This window comes from Talaromyces rugulosus, chromosome III (assembly GCF_013368755.1).
Source record: "Talaromyces rugulosus chromosome III, complete sequence".
Taxonomy (NCBI): Eukaryota; Fungi; Ascomycota; class Eurotiomycetes; order Eurotiales; family Trichocomaceae; genus Talaromyces; species Talaromyces rugulosus.
The window spans coordinates 3,784,834-3,808,140 of NC_049563.1; the positions used below are offsets into that span (position 1 = coordinate 3,784,834).

At 40.7% G+C, this 23,307-nt stretch overlaps 5 protein-coding genes and 1 non-coding gene across 6 annotated transcripts; 2 read left to right on the top strand and 4 right to left on the bottom strand.

Moving 5' to 3' along the window:
- Positions 1-9,848: 9,848 nt before the first annotated feature.
- Positions 9,849-10,691, top strand: TRUGW13939_06113 (uncharacterized protein; the record flags this gene model as incomplete). Its single annotated transcript, XM_035489270.1, has 1 exon — positions 9,849-10,691. One exon carries the CDS (start codon positions 9,849-9,851, stop codon positions 10,689-10,691), a length of 843 nt encoding a protein of 280 aa, XP_035345163.1.
- A 1,812-nt stretch (positions 10,692-12,503) lies between these two features.
- On the top strand, positions 12,504-14,144 carry TRUGW13939_06114 (uncharacterized protein; the record flags this gene model as incomplete). The annotated part of the gene is made up of 3 exons (XM_035489271.1): positions 12,504-13,160; positions 13,223-13,661; positions 13,732-14,144. The coding sequence occupies 3 exons, from the start codon at positions 12,504-12,506 to the stop codon at positions 14,142-14,144; spliced, it is 1,509 nt and encodes a 502-aa protein (XP_035345164.1).
- A 316-nt stretch (positions 14,145-14,460) lies between these two features.
- Positions 14,461-16,124, bottom strand: TRUGW13939_06115 (uncharacterized protein; the record flags this gene model as incomplete). The annotated part of the gene is made up of 2 exons (XM_035489272.1): positions 14,461-15,408; positions 15,462-16,124. 2 exons carry the CDS (start codon positions 16,122-16,124, stop codon positions 14,461-14,463), a joined length of 1,611 nt encoding a protein of 536 aa, XP_035345165.1.
- Positions 16,125-16,542: 418 nt separating this feature from the next.
- Positions 16,543-18,147, bottom strand: TRUGW13939_06116 (uncharacterized protein; the record flags this gene model as incomplete). Its single annotated transcript, XM_035489273.1, has 3 exons — positions 16,543-17,329; positions 17,601-18,094; positions 18,145-18,147. 3 exons carry the CDS (start codon positions 18,145-18,147, stop codon positions 16,543-16,545), a joined length of 1,284 nt encoding a protein of 427 aa, XP_035345166.1.
- Positions 18,148-20,303: 2,156 nt separating this feature from the next.
- Positions 20,304-20,394, bottom strand: TRUGW13939_06117. Its single transcript has one exon. It is a non-coding gene; the product is annotated as a tRNA-Glu (tRNA).
- Positions 20,395-20,648: 254 nt separating this feature from the next.
- Positions 20,649-22,876, bottom strand: TRUGW13939_06118 (uncharacterized protein; the record flags this gene model as incomplete). Its single annotated transcript, XM_035489274.1, has 5 exons — positions 20,649-20,680; positions 20,744-21,726; positions 21,779-22,470; positions 22,535-22,745; positions 22,854-22,876. The coding sequence occupies 5 exons, from the start codon at positions 22,874-22,876 to the stop codon at positions 20,649-20,651; spliced, it is 1,941 nt and encodes a 646-aa protein (XP_035345167.1).
- Positions 22,877-23,307: the final 431 nt, after the last annotated feature.

Below are 23,307 nucleotides of genomic sequence, written 5' to 3' on the forward strand. Positions count from 1 at the left end.
AGATAAAAAAATATTACTATTATAAAAATAATAGATAATAGAAACAATAGATATTATTTTATAATAGAATTTATTATTAGATAATACTTTAAAATAATAAGAAAGGATTATAGTATCCTAGAACTTATATAAGTAGTTATAGAAAGATTAGATTATAGAATTATATAATTATTAGAGTGATTAAAATGATTGATATAATAGATATAATAAAGATATTATAATTATCTAAATAAAAGCTTTAATAGTTATAATAAAGATTTGTTATATAAAGATACTTATTTACTAATATATATTTAGTTTGATTGTATTTTATCTTTATATAAACTTAGATCTATATTTTATCTAGTTTATTAATAAGTTACTATTAAATATCTTTTTATTTATAAGAAATATTTTTTTATCTAACCCTAGTTACCAATGTCTCTATCTCATTCGGCAGAATATTACCAACGAACACCCATTCTGGTAAAGAACGGTTGATACGGTTTTGACAGGTTCAGCCGTCACAACTGCGCAGAAAAAGATGTTTTTTTCCCGTTTTAAATTATATTATTATTTTTTTGATTTAAACAGGACTTTAGTAAAATAAAATAATTAAAATTAATTTTAATAAATTAGATCTGCTATAGATAAAATAAAAAACTTACTATTTTATTAAATACTATTATATAAACTTTTAAGACATATATATATATTTAATAATTTTAATAAAATATCTTTAATCAGCTTAAAATAATAAAAATAATTTAATCTTTATAATTTTTCTTAAGAATAGAAAGATTACTAATATAATAAAGTATACTACTATAAAATTTATTAACTAAAAAACAAGCTAATAGATCTTATTATAAAAATAACATCTTAAGGACTTTTTAGACTGTATAGCTTATAATAGTATCAATTAGTAGCTATATAACCAAATAGATTTTATAATTATGGTTATATAGTCTAGTAGGCTTCTGGATTATAGCTATATTAATCTAGTTTTATATATATAGCTGTCTATTTATAATTATAAGGTTTCTGCTTTTTATCTATATTTATTTTTATTAGACCTAATTGTGAGGATATTATATAGAGAGCAGGCAAGAGTTGGATTCAATAGTAAAGTTATGGTTCGCTAGGTAGTCAAACTGATTGCTGACCTTCGGCAACCCCTATGCGAAGGTCAGAATATATATGCCGCTTTATTAGTGGCTTGGTAACTCTTTGTGAGGCTAGTGTAGCGAGGTGTGGTATCTAGTGCGTTCTGAAGGTCTTATAGTCTTATATTACCTCCTCTTTTCTTAGAAGCTGCGCTGATGTTCTTTATGCAGGTTTTTGTAAGAGATATAAGTAAGCTTAGGTGCTGTTGTTATAGGGACTAGTATATATAGTATATGGACCTATCTATATATATTGTTAATATATTATTTATAGGTTAGGCTGTTATTTGTTTTTTCTTTCTTACTATTAAATAGTTTATTGTGCTATTATTAACTCTATGTTTGTCTTCTTTACTCTTTTGTTTGTTTGTGCTGTCTGAATATAAATAATATATTCTTTGTTGGTTGTTTTATGTTGATTATGATGTCTATTTGAATATTTACTTGGTTTGTTGTTCGCTGACGGTTTGTAGAATAGTTTTAAAAAAGAAGACTTCTTACTATTTTCTAGCTATTTTGCTGATTATCTTGTCCTTTAGCGGGGATATTTTTGTGTTGGGCTGTACCCGGCCAATATATACTGCTGATAGTGTGGTTACTGGTGTATTATAGTCTATAGTACAGAAGAAATTGTCGAAGAAGTCACTCTTAAAGAAAGACAAGTCCACTATTGCTTTTCTTTTTATAAAGAAGCGTGTGCGCTCTTTTTTCTCTGCTAATACCAATGGGGATAACATTAAGGATGAAGACAATAATGATAATAAAGATGATAAAGCTGATACTATGCTGCCTAGCACGCTAATCTTTTTATCTTGTTATAGGCCTCGTACATATTTTCTAGAGATATATTTCCTGCTTTACTAGCAGTGCCTATAGTTGTTAGATCGCGACCCTAATCTAGAGTGCCTTAGTCCTAGTAATGAACCCTGTCCTTGGTATAAGGGGTTGAAAAAGTCTATAGCTAAGTGCTATCTAGTGAGTTCCCTTTTCACCTGTGTGTTTCTATAGGTATTAATATTTGCTAAATTCTTATGGAGCAGCTTAATCAGGCTACTATAACTGTGGAATTAGTAACAATCTGTGCTACTGGTTAGAAAGATATTATTAAGGTATTAGATATAGTGATATGTCATTAATCTGATCCTTGTTTAGCTAAGTCTTTAATTAGTGTAGATAGTTCTATTTTTACTATAGTAACGCAAGGTAATTTATCTGCTATTATAATAGTAGATTCCCTAGCTACTGCTCAATAGTCTATAAGCTGATACTTTATCCTCTTTAGTAGCTCTATGTTAGATGTTACTGTCCTGTATAGGCCAACTATATCGTTCTATATATAGTGTAGATTACCTGTCCCTGGTTATAGGGAATCTTTTGGTAGTTATGGCGCTAGGTTTGATCCTGAACTTATATGTTTGCTGGCTGGGGTGTATAAGGTAACTTGCGTCCTTAGTGATTATTTCTATTATTGGGGGTATGTCTGAAAAATTCCTTCTTATATAGTGATACCGCGGCCTTTAGGCCTGAATTAAAATGTGTTTGTTTGCCTTTTGAGGCTTTTTATAAATATTTTAGTGTTCTGATGTGGTGCCCTGTAGGGCTTATGTTTAGATATCTCTAGGTGGTTTGGGTTTATTTTGTTTTTTGTTTTTTTTATATAGTATATATGGCCTTTAGGCCTTTAATAGAAAGTCCTTTTTGTTTTTTTTTTTTTTAGTTTACTGATATAGTTTCAATATAGTTTACTCTTCGGCTTTCTTTTGTAGATAGATATCAAAGGCTTTAGTTTCTCCAATAGTTTTTTCTAATTCCTAGGTGGCTTCTTTAATCAGCTATCCTTTCTATTAGACTATATATTCCGTTTCCCTGCCTCTCTTCTGGTCCTGAACTATTCCTTGAATAGTATACTCAGGTTTGCTGTCTACTAGTACTGGTTCTGGGGAAGTATGGTTCCTAGTATTAGTATAGTGCGGCTCTAGTAGAGAGATATAGAAAACTGGATGGATTTCTCTATATCTTAGAGTAAGGTCAAGTTTGTATACATTTAACCTTTATATATCTATTATTTAGAATAAGCCTAGATATTTATTGGCTAGTTTTTTATTATATTAAAATGAAGTTATATTCTTTACTTAAAGTATAACTTATTCTCTAATTTTGAATTCCTAATAGATCTTTCCCTAGTTATAGTACTTCACTTATACTTTTTTAGCTTCTTTTAAGTGTTCCTGAATGTTTGCCTGTTTGGTACAGAGCTTTTCTATTTAGTTTATAGCATGTGGCTTTTAATCCTTTAGACTTAAAGGAGTATTCTTAGGAATATCTATTCTTAGATCTCTTTAGAATCCTATAAGGGTTTCTATTAGAGATTACCCTGTAATATTATACTAACTATTGTTGTATATATTCTACACTAATAGGATCCACTATGGTTAGTCTGTCTGCTTATAGTTTATATAGTATTAGAGAAAGTGTTCTATTATCTGATTCTAGTACTCTATCTGTCTATTTATTTATAGATAGACTGTTGTTAACAGTTTCTAGATTATCTTTAAATAGAAGTATATGGTTTGCTAGAATTCGCTAATAAATAGTTTATCCCAATCTGAGATAATATATTATAAAAAAGTAATCTACTATATTAAATTCTTTAAAAGTAGTTTTGCTAGTCTTTTAGCTAATAATACTTTCTATATTGGCAAGTAGATAATATATTTTAAAAATAGGTTGATAATGACTAATATAGTGTTAACTATCGCTTTCTACTATTCTATAGATAGTAATCCTGTTATAAAGTCTATAGTTACTATTTTAAATAGTTCTAATAGAACTGGTAATAGCTTAAGTAGCTTATACTATTGGTGTCTATATATCTTGATCTGTTGGCAGGTAGAATAGGTTTGAATGTAGTAGTCTATGTTAATTTCTAATACTAGCTAATAGTATTTCTAATGGATAGCTGCTATAGTACAGGCTTTTCTGAAATGGCCTCTCTACGCATTGTCATAGTTATTCTTTATGATTTCCGACTGTAAGGCCTTATTAGGTGGTATATATATAGCCCCTTTGTACTGAAGAAGATTATGCTCCCTGATACTCTATACTAAACCCTCAGCCTATCCTATATAGAGTTCTTTTGATTTCTTCTATACAAAGGCGTTTCTTTGTTAGTATGTTTAAAGAAGACTCTCTATATTAGATTTTATTTCTAAATAGGCTGTCTTAGTCTTTATAGCTTCAATTGCTAGAGACTGTGGTATTAAGAGTTCTAGATCCTCTGTATTACTAGCAGTAGTGTTCTTATCTATAGAGATATTTCCTTTTTTAAGTCTATAGGTATTTTCTTTATTAATAGTAAAAGATATTTTTTAAGCTTTCTATACTTATGCTAATATATTTACAGATAATTCTTAGTTATGTAAAAAGATTAGGTTTTGTTTTTATTTTCTAAAGTAATCCCTTTGTAGCTTTTTCTATAAAGTTAGAAGTATTATTATATCTTTTTTAATACTGTCTATATAGTCTAGACGATAACTTAATATATCTGCAGGGTTCTTTAAACCTAGATAGTATTCTATATTAAAATTAAATATTGATAGATATTCTGTTTATTAGATCTAATATCTACTGAGTTTTTTAGTAGTAGCAAAGTACTATAGGTTACTATGATTTATTAAGACTCTAATTATATGTTAACTATCTTCTAGATATTATTGTTAGTACTTAAAAACTTTTATTACTACTAAAAGTTCTGAATTATATATTTTATAATGTATTTTTAATTTTTTAAGCTTCTAGGACCAGAAGGCTATTAGATGCTATTGAGAATTTTTAAACAGCTAAGTGATTACTATTTCTAAGGCTTTACCTAAAGTATCTGTTTCTATGTAAATCAGAAGTGCTAGATTATAATATCTTAGTATAGGTTTATACTAAAATGCTTGCTTTAAGTTTAAGAAAGATTCTCTGGTTTTTAAGGTTATATTAAATCCTTAGATAGCGCTATTCTTTTAGCTATTACGCTTTGTTCTCCCTATAGAACCTTTAATTATTTTAGATAGCAGTGCTGATATGTGCGAGAATTGATATATGAAATTATAATAGAAATTTATAAATCTTAAGAATGACTAGATTTTTTTAACTGTCTGTAGTTTAGGCTATTCTATAATAGTATAAACCTGGTCTAGGTTTATTATTATTCTTTATAGGCTTATAATGAATTTAAGATATTTTATAGTGTCTACTCTGAAGCTATACTTGCTTTGTTTGTAGTATAAGCTATGGCTTTTTAATTAGTTTATAATTTTCTGTACCTGGGCTTTATGTGCCTATAGGTTGGCTGAATATATAACTATATTATCTAGATATACTACTATATAGATATTTAATAGGTTTGATATTATCTTATTGATATATGTCTGGAATATGGCTAATATATTTGTAAGGCTGAATAGTATTATTTAATATTTAAAGTAGCTATAATAGATTTAGAAAATAATCTTCCATTTGTCCCTTATTTAGATTCTAATATAATAATATACATCTTTTAGATCTAGTTTAGTAAAATACTTTATATTAGCAAAGTAGTCCAATATCTCTTAGACTAGAGGAATTGGGTAATAGTTCTTTACTATAATTATATTAAGTCTCTGATAGTCTATGCATAGTTGGAGCTTACTATCTTTTTTTAGTATAAAAAGGATAGGGGCTTCTATTGGGCTTTTAGATGGTTTAATCCAATTTTTTTCTTATACTTTATTCAGGTAGTTCTTTAGGACCTCACATTTGGTTTCTGTGAGCCTGTATATAGGTTTGTAAGGAGAAGCTGTTTTTGGTTTTAAGTCTATAGTATAGTTATGCTCTGCATATTTAGGTAATATACTAGCAGCTCTCTCTAAGAATATATCTGTATAGTCAGATAGATAATCTGGTAGTTAAAGCTCATCTATTCTAGATATCTCTATGTCTGATGGTGCTTCCTAGATGCACGCCCTGTTATCCTCTTGTGGGATATGAGTGGTATATAAGTGTAAGCCCAAATCTGGTGCGTCTTGAGAATCTATCTAGTATGCTGCGCACCTGGCTATTAGGCTTTTATATACTTTATAAAGAAATATAGTCTCTATCCCTTCAGCCAACGCACAGGTCCGGTATTTAAACTGCCCTGCGACCCAATCTATATCAGGATTTATCTTTTTTAACCAGGGCATACCGAGGATTATGTTATATTCATTAATATCTACTATATAAAAGGGGTGTCTGCTTATTCAGGTCAGTCCCTCAGAGTCCATGACTTTTATATCTGTGTGGTGTTGCCTATATATTCGGATAACTTACCCGTCAATGGCTTTTATTAGCCTAAAGATTTTTCTAGTAGTTCTGGTGAATTTTTCAGCAAGTTCCCAGCTTATAAAATTGCCCTAGGCATTATTATTAATAAGGGTCCACACCTTTGCGATTTCCAGTAGCTTAGGAAGTTCTGTTTTTATTATTAACAGTTACTCTTTTTCTATATCTTTCTTATAGGTTATCTCCAGCGCAGCCGCTATATGTAAGTACTAGAATTCTAGTTTTTTGATGGTTTAGACATTTTTCACACTTTATTAAACCTTTTTTTGTAGTATTCCTTTTTCTAGTGTCCTACCTTATCATAATAGTTGTAGGTAGACCTAGTCCAATCCTCTTTAAACTTCCTATGTTTCTTTTTCTTTGGGTTTCTGTTACTATTTCTACCCGCAACAGCCTTGTCCTTTTAGGGGAACTGATCATTCTTTCCATGTTTGTCTATAGAGGATCTTGCTTTAGCACGGTAATAGTTCAGGGCTACCTAGTATTTGTTACTATTATTGCTGTGATTATTCTGTTATTAGGAATTTCTTATCTTTTGATGTTTAGATATGGCATTTTCTAGCTTCTGTAAGAATTGCATGGTGCTTTTGTATGTTTAGGGTTTCTTTGGATATTTTTATGATTTATTTTGGATAGGCTACAGAACCTTTATTATGAGAAGCTTTATATACTATTCTTTGCTATATTATATATCTATCTGGTCTTTGAGAGTTTATAGGTAATGGGTAAATTTCTATACTGATTAACCCTCTAACTGCTTAGTATCATTATAATCTTGTATAGCAGCAATGTGAAAGAGCTTAGGATTATAAAATAGTTGTTGTAGATGCGCTTTAAAGTCTTTTTAAATAATAAATTCTGATTCCTTCTCCTTCTGGTATATATTGAAGTTGAGAAATTGTTTAAAGCTTAGGTTATCTAAAGCTTTGCCAACTTTATAGTATGGATATTAGTTATACTATTCTAGATATCTACTGAACTATGATTCTATATATCCTATAAATGTCTCAAGTTTAGTCAGAGATTTCCTACTGTAGAGATCTTTTATTTTAAATCTTGAAGGGCGCTTTTCTATAGAAATTATATTAGTTTAGGATCTTTTCTTTTTATAAGCGCTGCTGCTAGAGATTCTAGTGTTTTAGTTCTTATGCGCTGGTATATCACGTAGTTACATTTAGGTTTATAGGATCTGCTATTTTAGATTCATGATATAAAGTTTCTGGTCTAGCTAGGTTTTTATGGCTTTAAATTCTTCTATCGATATATCCTCCAGTTCCTATTCCAAGGGTGGCTAAACCATCCCTAGATCCAGGTCTTCACTAGTGAGATAATTCCTTTCTAGTTCTATCCCTGGTTCTTTCCTATTACCAGATTCGTCTAGTGTTTCCAACATACTAAGTTGGATTTCTGCCGCCGGTACAGAACATTTAGTAGTATCAGTAGGAATAGAGATATTCTTAGTAGTAATTATAATTCTGACACTTACTAGCCCTCTTCCCGAAGGTAAAGAGTAATTAGAATATAAGGATATTATATAAAGAGCAGACAAGAGTTGGATTCAATAGTAAAGTTATGGTTTGCTAGGTAGTTAAACTGATTGCTGACCTTCGGCAACCTCTATGCGAAGGTCAGAATATATATGCCGCTTCATTAGTGGCTTGGCAACCCTCTGTGAGGCTAGTGTAGCGAGGTGCGGCATCTGGTGCGTCCCGAAGGTCTCACGGCCTCACACTAATATCTACTACTTTATACCTACGTATACTAGGTTTAGTGAGATATAAAGAAGCCTCTATACAGCCTAATAGGGCAGGAAGCTGTTGACTACTGCCTCTTGACGACGTGTGATCTATGGGGCGATATATCCGATGCCACACAGCTAGTGGGGCTGTAGGGAAGCCCGGCATCCTAGGGTCTTATTCCTGGGATGCACCATATTCTAGGATTACTATATAAGGAATGGGATCGAGGGAGGTTACTAGTTCTATGAGCTAATGTATAACGAAAAGGGAAGTGCTAGTCTTGACGATAAATGGTTAGAGGTCTAGAATTCAATACTATTCAACCCGGTATTTATAAACATTAATCAATATTTTTTAAAGCTATTCCTAACCGTAGAACATCAGCAAACTCTTTTTATTACGCCTTTTGGTCTGATTTAACTGAACTTGGGGTAAACAAAGCGCTTAGTCACTGCTCAGAAAAAGTGGAGATCGGTCACTGCTTTGATTGGATCGAGGACTTCATCACGGTCAGTTTCAAAAACTAGAGTCACTAGCCCTATCTTTAGGTTGTCCTATTTTTAGGATGTCCAACTGAAATTTAGAAAGAGGGCTTTAAAGAGAGCCTAAATGTAGATGTCCCATCCCAAATCTAGGCTTCGATATTGGTTGTTTTTAGTTCAGCCCCGTCATTATCTAGAGACCTTAGTCATCACTCCAGTTGAGTTTTTGATTGGATCGGGGTATGACACCATGTGCCATCTTCAAATATAGGAGATTCTGGTTGCTTGATAACTTCGAATCCTGTGCCCGGATTGCAAAAAAAGTGCCTGGTCATTGCTTTGGAATGGGGACGAAAGGCAGGCATTGTTGGGCAATCGTATAACAACAAATCTATGCTTAGCTTAGCGTAATTTGATGAATTCAAGGACGTCATATCGCTGCATATACACGAATCTAGTTGATCAATCATGCATTGACTTAAAGGGCTTAGTCATTGCACTGTGGGGATAACGTACCCCTCCAGAAGCTCACAATAGAAAATGTTCGCCACTTGCGCAAATGTATTCACAGGAAACCAATGCTATCGTTTCTGGAACTAGACGGACGTAATTGGACCACTCCTAAAGCGTTCGAAGATCAGGGTCTAAAAATAATGCTTTAAAAAAAAGACTTATTGCCCAAAATGTAAGCTAACTACGCGTTTATGCCCAATGCCAGATGCGGGGTTGTTACTCGAGGAGATAACAAGGCTGCAGGTTGAGCTGGACATCCTGCCCCTCCCGCCACTTTGCTGTTCAGAAGATTGAAATGAAAATCATGGCCTAAATTATTCTATTTTTCAGGACTCAAATTTGATTATAAATTTGAATACGTTTTAGCGATCTAGCTACTCCCTACAACATCCAAATCGAACCTAGCGACGATGGCGGAAGGTAGCAGCAAGGTACTCGAATTAAGGGATCACTATGAAAGACAGGCGACCATAAATTCTCCCAGGGTATCCGGTGGCTGTGGCGAACTTGAGCAGGAAATAATCAATAAAAGTCTAGAGACGCGGGTAAAAGAAGTAGAGCGGAAAAGTGTAACCGACCAGAGGCCCTCTCCGGTGAACCCATGTCGACTTATACCTTCGATGGAGAAGCAGGTATGCGAAGAGTCTGCTGAATCCGCTATAGGGGAGGATGAAGACGGCAAAGGGGACGCTAATATTACACCGAGAAATGAGGACAAAGAAGGATTACGAGAAGTCCCTCGCAGTCGAGTCGATGTCCACGAGCTTGAGCAAAAGAGCGAACAAGTCCGCGATGAAACCGAGAATCTTGTCAGTGAACTTGAACACTGCGAGCATATCATACATGATCTAGAAAGTCAAATTAGGGTTCTTAAAGAAGATAAAATCAGACTTATGGAAGCCAGTGAACTTAGCAGAGAGCTTAGGGCCGACCTCAGCGATCAGATAGAGGAATTACAGAAGAGGCTCCAAGACAGCAAACATCGAGAGCGGGAACTCCAAGCGCAACTTGAAGAAAGTCGCCAGATCCATACACACTTCAAGGTGGAGCTTGAGGAAGCCAAGTTAGATCGTATCCAGCAACTTCGCCAAAGGGAGAAACAAGAATATGAATCAGAACAACTATCACGGCGCTCACTGCATGGCCAGATGGATGCTGCTGCCCAGAACCTTATCCAGAGGTCAAATGAACAGTCTGGCTTCCTAACAATGGGTTCTGCACAGGTCATCTATCAACGTGGACCGGATGATATAGATATCATCGCACAGCAGAGTCGTCAACTTTCTCTCCTAGCACATGCGAAGCGTCGTGCCAAGCAGGAAGCCCAAAAGAATTCTCAGAGAGCCCAACTAGCTGAGCTAGAGGCAGAAAATTCTCGCCAGGAGCTCGCTGAGTTGAAGGAGAAGAAGCAGCGTAAGGGCGACAAAAAATATGCATTGTACAGAGAGAGAAATCACGTGTAAGGATTTTTCTGGTCATTATTAAGATCAAGGACTAAGTCTAACTATCGAATAGGGGAATATTAGCTCGTACATTGACTTAGGGACTTCAGATACAAGGCAAGTGAAAGAAAACAGGCTTAGATGTCATACACGTTCGACGTTAAAACTGGCTACATTTGAAGCAGACCAGTCGCTATGCGTTTGCTCCAATAACTATGGGGTCGTCACGATTGAGGTGGAAAAGATGAAAGGGGGAAATTTCTGCTCATCTTTAAGAAAAGATCATTGTCTCGCAGTTTGATGTCTGTTTATCTCATGATACATGGTTAATATTTACGTGTCTTTTTTAAGAGATGGGCTACTAGACAATACTATCCAGTGAGTGTTTAGAGTTATTTATACCCCTAGGATATGATTGTAAACAAAAACATTTACTCTAGAGCAGTGTAACCACCAACTAGGCCATTCACTAGCGCTGTGTCCACAATTCCTACCTGGGAAAATCTAATTATGCATGGAATCAAAGTGCTTAGTCATTGGTTGGTTCGCAGTTGCTCTTCTTAGGAGTCAATAAAATATTTAGTATGATATGTCAGCATCCTGATCCTGAGAACAGCTCAATATAAATACAATAAATACAACGTCAATGCTTGCTATTGTATTTTCTTATCCAATGATCAATATACGAAGGAATCTGCTGCTCTTGTGTCTATGTATTATAATAAAGACTAAAGCTGAAACTAAAGCTATTTTTAAAGATAAAAGTTATTTAAAGCTAAATAGAAGTTTTAGATAGAAAAAAGCTTTAAATAAGAAAAGTATTACTTTTAATTTATAATATTAAATCTAGAAATAGTTTTATTTTAAGACTATAAAGGGTTAATCTGGTTACTTAAATATATAAAGTAAAACCTTTCTATAGATCTTAGTAACTAGATTCTTTCCCCATGCTTGTTGTTCTAGAGAACCGCACCCCTAGATAGAAATCAAACATCTTTAGAAAAGGCACATCACACATGACGCCGTATATAAACTTACTTGAGCCAATGAGCAAAGTCGGGGATATGGATCACGAGCCACTATCGGCCCAAAATGAAGCTGCCCCCGCCACTATTTAGCAGAATACTACTAATAAACACCATTCTGGTAAAGAACGGTTGATATGTTTTGACAGTGCTAAGATCCCGCAGTTTGACAGTGGGAGGGTTCTGTGTTGAGGTAAGTTCCAGGCGTCTTTGGCGGCTTGGCGGATTCGTAAAAAACTTTATATATACTATATAAGAAGCTAAAAATATTAAGATAAAATCCAGTATAAGAGCTAATAGAGATTTAATATTTGATTACTTTTTTAAATCTGCCTCCTAAAACTCCTAAAGCTCCTACAGGTTCTAACAATGCCTTCTTTATTATAGATACATAGGGGGCGTAGATGTAATTAATTAATTCTTGAAGCTCTATGCAAAAATCCGAGCCGGTGCGCACCCAGGGTGGCACGGTTAATAACTTATTATTATTTAGCTGACAAGAAGACGAATCTAAATGAGTAAGCTCCTATGTAGTCGGCCGACAGATCCCTTATCAGTCCACCGGACTTAGACGTCGCGGTCAAAGCGGAATCTACTTTGATTGTGTTTAACTGCATGCCTTTGAATAAACCCACATTTGATAAGCATGCAACAGGGCCCAATTACAACGCTTGCCCACCGCTGGTGGTGTACATGGAAGATAAGAATGAGTATTTGGTCAGAACCATAAAGATGCCACATCACTCCTCGGGCTCTATAGGCCCATCCCACTGTCAACTTTATGTCTATCAAGCCAGACCTGCTCATCATGAAAGAAACAGCTGCCTCCGATAAAGTCGCACCGACTGCAGCCTTACCGGCCAAACATGGCGACGGTGACGAGGCCCTGGAATTTCTGGCTCGAGAGAAGGATGCAGGAATGCTCATGGACATCATTGAGACTAAGGCTTTGCGGTGGAAGATTGACCTTCATATCATGCCAGTCCTGGTGGCTGTCTACTTTTTGCAGTACCTTGATAAAACCCTGCTCAACTACGCAGCCGTAATGGGGATCAAGACATATCTGAAAGGGAATGAGTACAACAATCTCGGAACCATCTTCTACATTGGATACCTTGTCGCGGAGCCCATTACCGCTTACCTCATGCAGCGCTTACCCATTGGCAAGTATCTCGGGTTCAATGTCTTTTGCTGGGGCATTCTCGTTGCCTGTCACGCGGCATGTCGGAGCTATGCCTCATTGATGGTTGTTCGTGTCCTCTTGGGCATGTTTGAGGCATCCGTAGCGCCAGCACTTATCCTTATTACTGGTATGTGGTGGACCAAACCGGAGCAGTCCCGTCGTATGGGCTTGTGGTATATGCAGATTGGTGTTGCACAGATTGCTGGTGCCGGTCTTTCGTACGGTTTCCAGCATGTTGACTCAGAGAAACTGGCGAACTGGCAGATCCTGTTTCTCTTCATGGTACTCTACATGCTTCTACATAACGTCCTGAGAGTGATTGAGCTGATCTCAACTTACTGCAGGGATGTCTGACAGCCGTGATTGGAGTAATCACCTTTTTTGTATTACCCGATACCCCCATGAGTGCCTGGTTCCTCAAAGAAAAGGAGAAGATTGCCGCTGTTGAGCACGTGCGAATCAATCAGACTGGTATCGAAAACAAGCAATTCAAGCCCCACCAAGTCAAGGAGCTCTTGTTCAAGGACAAGCAAACCTGGGTCTTATTCTTCATCACTGTTCTGGCCATGATTGACAACGGTGCGGTCTCGAATTTCTCCAGCATCATCATCGCAACATTCGGCTTCTCCCCAGAGCGGACCACCGTTATCCAGATGCCGTCTGGTGCCGTATCGATCATCGCGACAGTTACGGCCACCTATATTATCGGTGCGGTCGGCCACCGCTCCTACATGATTGCCATCATTACATTGCCCAGCATCCTGGGTGCCGGGTTGTTATTGGGTATGTATCTCGGACAGACCTTCTTTAAATAAACTAAAAGAATAAAGCTAATCCTATCGCTTGCTTGCAGCTCTGGACAACTCGCAAAAAGTCGGCAAGCTCTTTGGTGTTTATCTCCTCAACTCCTGTCCAGCGATGCTGCCCATTATTTATAGTTGGAATTCAGCCAATACGAGCGGGTATACGAAGCGCGTAATGAGAAACGCTTTGACATTGATTGCTTTTTGCGTTGGGAATCTGATCGGTCCCCAGATGTTCGTATCAAGTGACGCGCCAAACTACAACCCGGCTAAAATTACGCTCATTGTGACCATGGTAGGGGTTGTCGTACTGGCGGTTTTCCTACGGCAACTCATAGCATCGGAGAATCAGAAAAGAGACAAGAAACAGACACAATTCCCAGCTCAAGAGGGCCCCGGCCCTGATCTGGCGTTTTCAGATTTGACGGATATTCAAAACCGGCAATTCCGATACCTCTACTAGGGTACCGTTACCGCGCGAAGTTGCCAACGCACTTTCACTATAGCCAGTTGAGCGACGATAAAGTCTATTACACAACTGAGGTTTGCCACACTGTAATCCAAATTGGCACTTTCGCTATACCCTTGCTCACCACTGATCACAGTGTGTGTGATATATAGGTACATAATAAGGGATTCGGTTTATTTTATGAGTGGGCCTGGGATTCATGTATTCAACCATCGGGCTACCGAGGCATATTTTGAACTTTCGTCAAGACTTCGCGCACGGCACTTTCATTTGTAAATCTCGCACATGCCCATACATAATACATTGGCAACTAACGTCGCCGGAACTGAATCCAAGGGCCATATCCATTTCCAGTGAAATGATCTTGAATCTGAAAATGCCCCCTAATGCGACTCCCCCATGGCCCGTAAGGTCCTTGTCCTTCTCCAACGCTCCTCTTTTTCTCATCATCCGCTAATTGGATATTGTACTGGTAGACGAGCCTTGCTATGAATAGCGTAATCTCTAGATACGCAAATTCCTTGCCTGCGCAGCCATGCCGGCCCGTACTGAAAGCAGCAAAAGCGGCTCTTGCGAGTGCCGGATCTTGAGAAATAACTTCAGCCCTGGGTTTTCCATCTATCTCCTGTAGCCATCTCTCTGGCAAAAAATCGTTTGGGCGTGGATAATAATCTGAGTTGTGGTGTAGAGCATAGACCGGAGCACCAAGCTCAACCCCGGCTGGAAAATACTGCCCGTCAATCGTTATCCCACCTTCCAATACACTACGTCCAAGGTAGCCAGGAGTCGGTGGAGACATTCGTAAAGTCTCATCAATACAAGCCCTCAAGTACTTTGCACCAGAAAGTTCATATCCACGTCTGATGTCAACAACCGTTGAAAATCTGGATCTAATTTCGACATTGAGTTTTTCCAAGCATCGCGGATTGTGCGTCAAATAAAAAAGCAAGCCTGAGATAGCGGTGGAGACTGTATCAGACCCGGCAACAAGTAAGGTAGTCGCTTCTGACTTGATCTCATCGATAGAGCTTGTGCTAAGACCCCCGTCTTCGTCACGGAATAAAGTGACAAAGTCATCGTTTCCCTTTTCAAAAGCGGTGGCTGGGCTCTCACTTAGTTCCTGGGCGACTCGTTCAGATATAAGTTCATTGGTAAACTTGTCAAAGTTTAAAACTTCGGGTGGGATGACCAGACTCATGATCGGAGATTTTAAAACAGAGTTGAGTCCAGATTGGAGAGTGGGTGGTAGATGGCCAACCTACAGGAACATTTTTGTTAAACAATTATACTAAATATTGTCCAGGTACATACCATGAAGTTGGTCGTCACAAGCCCTTTGAATGCTTGAGGTAAAAATCGAAAACGCTTATTAGTCGTAAGCTCAAAACTTTTCCCAAAACCAACTTCGCCAACAATATCCGTAGTCAGATAAGGAAGCCATTCCGACATGTTGACGGGCGCAGTCCACATGTGGCCAGCCTCGTGGTCGCCACCATCTTGCAATGTTTTTGTGACTTCCTCCAACCATGTGTTTTGATGCTCTATGATTGAGTCCTCCTTCAAACGCAAGCCCTTTTCGGAAAATGCGCGGGAAATGATCTTCCGCTTTCGGCTATGTACTTCTCCTTCTGAATCAAGCAGATCAACTCGCCCTCGATTTGAAGCTATAAATGTCCGATACAGTGGACCTTGCTGGACGTTGGCCCTGGCGTCATATATTGATTTAAATGCGGCTATGGTGTTTGTGGATACTCGATTTGGAGCGATGCGAACCGTTGGCCCGTAGATCTCATGCAACTGCCACAGTCGGACGTGGCGGTCGCCTGACGCAGCTGAAAAAAAGTCAGGCCAGCTCGAGATGCAGTTCAGCAGTGGACCAGGGATTTTGGACAACGGGTGCAAGGTTATGCGATATATGCATCGACACAGGAACAGTGTTAGAGCGGCACATAGTACTAGGGTAAGAAGTGACATGGCTGGATTTTATCACGAGGCTGGAGAGACATTTGGGAGAATAGATTCAGCATTTATACGAAAAGAAGAGCTGAAACCAACGAGATGACATACGAGCCAGCCAATGGCGCGCTTCCTGGTAGTATCCTTGGCAGTGGTGGGCACGTGCTATCATCAATCGTTATTTTTAGAACCCCCACGCCATAAAGAGAGCCTTTAGTGAGGATCCCCAAGCGTCGACACAGGTCTGATTCTCCATTTCAGCCTCCCGATAGCTCAAACAGACATTTTCTGGGCGGGGTTGCCGCCGGAATTGCGTTTGGTTTTGAGCGTTAGCCTATTCCTTCGTTGGTACCGACACTGAGTTTTGGAATAGATTTATTTAGATCTATAATTTTAAAAGATCTATTTGATTTTAAGGCTCAGGCGGTATATGCGTCTATAGATCCCCGACACTTTCTCGGCGAGCAACCTTGCAAGGAATTCCCTGCGCTGGGTGTCCTGATCCCTTCTGGATGAGATAGGCACGCTCGCCAAACATGGTGTTCGGTCCACGGGGCGGATGAAGGCGATCCCACTCGGCATACTGATCGTGGAAGTCGAATTCGCGGACCGTCATGACCAGCGTAGTCTTTGCGTCAAGGAGAGCGATGTTCTGCCCTATACAATCCCGAGGGCCGTGTTCAAAAGGTCTCCACCCTCCAGCAGGGGGATGTAAAGGGTGGCCAGGCGGAGCCAGCCATCGGTCCGGGATGAAAGAATGCGGGTCTGGCCAGTGATGAGCGTTTCGGTGGACGCCACTGTGCAAGACCCAGGGTGCGAACCCTTCAGTAGGGAAAGTTTGGCCAGTTTGAGGATTGCGGAGGGAAACGTTTGGAAGCCCCTGCCGGAGACCATTGGCGGGCGGGTAGAGACGGAGTGTTTCCTTTACCACTGCTGTTGTATAGGGCAGCAGCCTATTGATCAATTTCGGGCGTTGCTTAAGAAGTTCAGTGCCGCTAGCCAAGTCCGTGCCAAATACTTTGTCATGCTCCACACGTACTTTGTCTAAGATAGCTGGGTGTTTTGATAGGAGGTATAGACAGTAAACAATGGTCACTGCGGTCGAGTCGTGTCCGACAAAGAGAAACAAACGAATCTGGATGGTAGCCCAGGCCTTGATGGCGCTGCCGGCCTTGCCTTCATGTACTCTGCGATGACTAGATCCATGATGGACTTGGCTGTGGCTGGGTTTGCCGGTCTGCTATCCTTCCATTCTTGATATCTTTTCTCCAGTTCGATCCCGATGTGGTGATTCATGGTCCGCCCATTGTACCACTGTTTGAACCAACGCATTGGGCTCAAGCGGCTAAAAGGGCTGTCTGTTTCGATACGGCACTCCTAGTCGATCGTGTCTCGCATCGATGTTGCAATCGGGTTGTATCTTCGCTGGCTATGGAAGCGAGTATTCCTGGACACGCATTAGTCATGATTAGGCGTAGAAAAAGTAAAACTTACAGCGCAACATTGCCGACAATATCCATGACGCAATTGCAAGTTGCCTGGTCCAACAGAAAGATGTCCTGCTTTTCTGCGTGCTCCCGGAGAATATCCACGTATGCCTCTGCCTCCTCAATGATTTGCGGGACATGCTCCATCGAGGCCTTCATACTAAAAGCATGGTGAAAGAGCTCTCTGGATCGCTTCCATTCCGTGCCGTTGCTATCAAAAAAGCTTGACCCGCCTGCCGTCGGGGCGATGAATGGAGAGAGGGCATCCGGCTTACCAAGGTCATGAGTCTGGCACGTCTGCATAGCGAGCTCAGGCGAAGTGATGACAAGGATAGGGAATCCAAACGGCCAGACGTCGACATAGAAACACGATTCGAGTCCGGGAGACTCGGAAGAGAGGAGCGCAAAGGACTCTGCTTGCCGGGCATCATTTGGCACCCTTTTGTTCAACGCAGCCAGGGCTGGGATATTCCCGAGAAAAGGACCCCACGGGGGCATTGGCTAAGATAATTAGAATAGCAGTTCGCTGGCAGGTGCACGGGGTTACGGACCATTCCTTGTTCTTGAGGCGGTAGAAGACAAGCCGCGCCTTTGCCATTCGGTAGAAAAAGGAGGTTACGACAGCCACAGCTAGAGACATGGCGATGCGGCCCACGAGGCTTTTCCACCCCATGTTCTGCATTTCCATGGTTGATGCTGCTGTGGTTTAATAACCAAGGGATAGAGGATAGAGGATAGAGTAAAGAGAAAAGGGGAAAGTGTTTTGGAGGAAAATGGACGTCGTGGGCGGGGAAGAACAAAGAAAAGCGGCTTGCTGCTTTAAAGGGAGCAAACGTGTATGATGACTGCAGGATACCCCAGCACTTGCTAAGACAGGGATTTGCGCAATTAACCCCAGTCTGTTATTCTATGAATAGACTAGAGTCCAAGGTATTGTCCTTTAAGCGGATCTGGCGAAGCGCCTGCAGTGTCTTCCCCTCTGACCTGCCTGGGTTACGCGGATATTTTTCTTGACTTTTTTCCAGGACAAGGTTACCTCGTCAACCCTTGAGTCCCTTTGAGGGCGATATCTGCTGCAGCGATACCCAAATTTCCTTGAAAATATATGGACCCTGGATGGCAAATTCTGGAACACGATCTCTCACCTTCCACGCTTCCTGCTCTTAGGTCCTCATGTAGCAAGAGAAACATCTCTGGTTGCGTTGAAAGATTGGCATTTTTGAGCCAGAGACAATTTTTACCCTGCACCCGTGGACTCAAATGGCGATGATCCATATTGGGGGACTCGCTTCTTCCGCGAAAGACAAGACATGTTCCAGGCAATGGATCGATTCGACGCGAACGCCATTGCATCACACGAACTTGCATTCATTTGGGGGTTCGTCCGTGATTACATGTGATTACATGCTATCGGTGAGAACGAACGCTGGTGCCCCCTCTACAGTGCCCTGAACAACACGATCATAGCCTCTTTCTGGACTGCCACTGAAATATTCAATAACGCCGACCTTCTCACAGCCGTTCGCAAAAGAAGCCCAATTTTGCCTCCTTGAATCACTCCCAGGGCAAGGGCTGCTGTTCGATATTGACCGTCTCCTTCAGCAACCTGTTCTCCAAGCCGTCTATGCTGAAACCCTGCGAATTCGCGTTAACGGCTTCTTCGTTTGGAACCAATCAAAAGAGGATATTGATATCCACGGCTGGCACAACCGGTGCATGAATTCTCCGCTGGGCGGTGGCTTAAACCACCTACCTAGGAAGATAGCCAGTCGGAAGTAGAATTCACCACCGACTTATCTAAAGGCGCGTGGATGCCATTTGGAGGACGGCATCATGCTTGATCCTGGGCGGCAGTTTGCTAAGGTTATGGCTTTTGTTTCAACGGCGATGTTGGTACTGCTTTATGATTGTGAAGTGCTGACTGATGTGCAAGGATTGAAGCCAAGTATGCGGAACTTTGGGGTTGGGACTCTGGGACCTGCTGGGAAAGTAGTTGTGAGAATGAGGAGGCGACCTGTCGATTCTATATTTAAGAGATAACTCTCTTTCCGGCAATGCCTACATTTTAGCATTAAGTTTCAAGTGTTTTACCGAGCTTCACTAAATCTTTACCAAATCTTTACAATAAGATCGTCCCAATTCGCCTTGACTAGGTGGCATTGTTGAAGACTGAAGATACAATCTAGTATGCCGACGATCGCCATCAAAACAACGACCTTCCATATTAATCAATAACAGGATGGTTGATGGTATAAAATATGCTTCGTAAATATCCTCCAAAATGTTCCCACTTCAAATGTTGCCTTAGGGCTAGGGTTAGGGTTTAATCGGATGGAGTGCAAAATTTTAGGATGGGTCTTGTGCCCACCTCACTGTAGTTAATGAGGCTCTTCAGCTGTTTTCTTTGTTAGAATCCAATCTCTACCTTGGTTCTGCTTTCCAGTCCAGTCCTGTAACATACCTAAGGGGTAACTCACCTATCATAGATAAGCGACACTGCCGGTTTTGTACACCGGCAAAGAAGAAGGGAGGGGATACATTGGCTTGGGTACAACGGAGGTCAAAAACCCAATCTCCAAAATGGGGAATTATCTCGAGTTACAGTGAACCTACTTTGTATGATAAAAATTGACCATGACTCGATTTCGGATGTTAGTGTCATGGGCCATTGCCATTTCATAGAAATGAACGGGCGGGAAAAAAAAGAGGCCTCCGAAACGGGGAATCGAACCCCGAGCTACTGTGAACAGACTTCATGTTATGATGAGAGACAGTTAAGTTGACCATTACTCCATTTCGGATTGCAGAAACTGTCCGTTTTATGATATATTACTATTCTCTACAAACATTAAAAATTAAACTCAACACAGACCAGAACACCCAAATTACAATAATATCAAAAGATTTCTCGACCTGTGGTGTTCTTGCCAGTAGATGAAAGAGTATCATAAGCCTTTTATTCTTTTGGAACACTATCTCGCTATAACAAAGCCCCCAATATACTTCAAAACTCGCATACACCTACCTACTGATCCCTGTAGTGGTATCCCCACCTTTACATACCCTCAAAGGTAGCCATCAAGGAACCTAACAAAGCAGTTAGCCAGATTATTTCGTTTAAAAACTATCTCCACGTGCGGGACTACTTACCAATAAAGGTTGTAACAAGTCGAGAGCGGACCTGGCAAATATCTTCTGGCACGAGCCAAATAGTTGCCCCCATCTTCCTAGCAATACTGATGCTCAGCTTTGCATTGGCATAGGCATCATCTGGGGTTTTTCCCGGTGTGACCAAATCATAGTCAACATAACTGGACTTCATGCCACTAAGCACATCCAGAAGAAACACGCCAGTGCCAATGGAACCGTCCTTGAAGCTGCGTATTGTGGATTTGCCACCACCCTTCTGTGACATATCATTGGCCCACCGGATCATTTCAGGATCAGTAATCTCGCGTTTGCCCATCTTCTGTGCCAGGGAAGAAAGAGTGTTGGTGATGTCTTTTCGCATGAGTTGCCACACCAATCCTAGAGTCAAAGTTCGCTGACCATCAGTAATATCAGCCCCTTGGATGCCCACCAGAGAAAACCGGTTCTGCTTGCCGAGCTCAATAGCATAGTTTGTATTCTCCACTGCTTTGAACCGCATGATTTCACCACCGGATGGCGGGGGTTTGTTCACATGTCTCCAATTGACGCTACCAGGGATGACCTTGTCGTATGCCTGAAGAAGGACGGTACCGTCGCGAAGATCGTCAAAGAGCGAGTTGACGGCAGGTTGAACATCCAATGAATTCAACCACAAGGTGAAGACACGAGCCTCTCTCTCGCCTTCGGCGTCAAAGTCCTCGACCTCTAGCTTGTCTTCTTCGGTAATTGGGTCCAAGCCTGGATGGGTGTTGAAAAGGTTGGCAACAAATGCAAGGTTAAGCTTTGGGTTTCCGGCAACAAGAGACGTGGGAGTCAGAAATTTGCGGCAATCCAAGAGTTCTGCATTCGACAAAACCTGTTCGGCACGCTGAAGGAGATCTCTTGTCTGGAGAGGGGCTCGCGAGCAAACATCAGGGGCTAGTTGGTTGAGAAGAACGGTGTAGTTCTCTCCATCCTTGACATCCGTGGAAAAGTTGTTGACCCTATTCCCTCTGTTAGCATTCTAAACTAATCGGCCTGGTGCATCCAACCAACCTTCGTTCCCATTTGGCATTTTTCAAGTGATAATTGAACCAGCGGAGAAGGATCTGCTCTGGTGGTAGGCGCAAGAACTGCTCCAAAGTCTCATCCTCTTCAAGCAGTCGATATAACTCTGGGTGTAGTTTGATGTCAATCTTTCCCAGAAGACCACGACGAATGATTTGCCAGATCAAGCCCAGAATCAAGTGCTCGCGGACCTCGATAATGTCGCCGCTTCCAATATTGACAACCGAGCACCCAATACCCTTAGCAGAATTAATCACAATGTTGTTGTTTTCCGTCATGTGGAAAGCATTCAGCTGTTTGATTTTGACTCCTGGTCTGTTCAGCACGCGCTCATCTATAGTATCTGGGACACTATCGTTGATGAGCTTAGCCAAAACCAGGCCGTCTTTGCACTGGTCAAACATTTGAAAAGTGTCGGTTGGAAATGGTAGAAGATGGCCGATATCAGGGTCCCCCGCAAGAACAGCATTGATGTGCCGCGTAAACTCAGTTCGTTCATCTTCGTTGATCGTATGCGTTACATTGGCCGAAGAGCCCTGCACATGGATTTTACCCCCAACACTTCCTTTCGAAACATGACGAGAAGAGCCTGCGCCGCTTCCCGCACTAGGGTTGGCCGCTTGGATAGGATTCGGAACCTTGGCAGGAGCACTACCGGAGTCACGAATTTTCGAGATGAGCTATATGGCACGGCATGCATTAGAGCTTGCAGGAGAAAGGCGCAGCCTGGAAGGGGCTGCTTACATCGATGTAGTCCTCAAATTCCACGCGACGTGAGCTGTCGAGTTCCACTTCCTTCAAAGCTTGTCTAACCACATCGTATGGTAAGCGTTCGGACTGCTGCGTGGCTTTGATGGCGGTGGCCTCGTCAAGGTAGCCTTTGTCGTCGATATCAAGTTTATGGAAAGCGTCCTGAAGGGAGAAGAGCTCGTTCTGCGGGAACTGAGGATACTTCCTGAGAGACAATTAGCAAGGGTGATCTTCCTCAATTGGCCATTGGAAAACCGGTAGAAAAGCCAGTATTTTCCAGAAAAGGGGGCCCCGATCGAGGGTACCAGCATACCTCTGAAGCTTAAGGACGTTCATTGCGGACACGCACACTCACGGGTTGTGAGTCGGTTCGCGGCGGGGTAGTATCGAAAACGAGGGCGACGGAAAGTAGAAGCCAGACGGCGTTGTCGGTCCTCGCTAGGAGACGACGAAAAGATAAAGCAGCGAAAAAAAGAGCTGCCTAGACACGACGGCGATCGTGAAGGGAGAGAGAGAGAGAACAGATTATGTGGTCGCCTGGATTTGTCCGCAGTTTCCAGCAAGAGCGATGGGAAAGCGGGGCAGGCGGCGGGCGCCCAATCAGGCGGGGCGCGGGCAGTGCCAGCCCTCGTCAGCTCGCGAGCTGGGTGCAAGTTGCAACAACTAGAAACTATTATCTCCTACGTCCCCGCGACTTCTTTCTACTGCAGATTTCCTCAGGAATTGCCATTTGGGCCCCCGAAGCCTCGTCCCGGATGCATACGTGG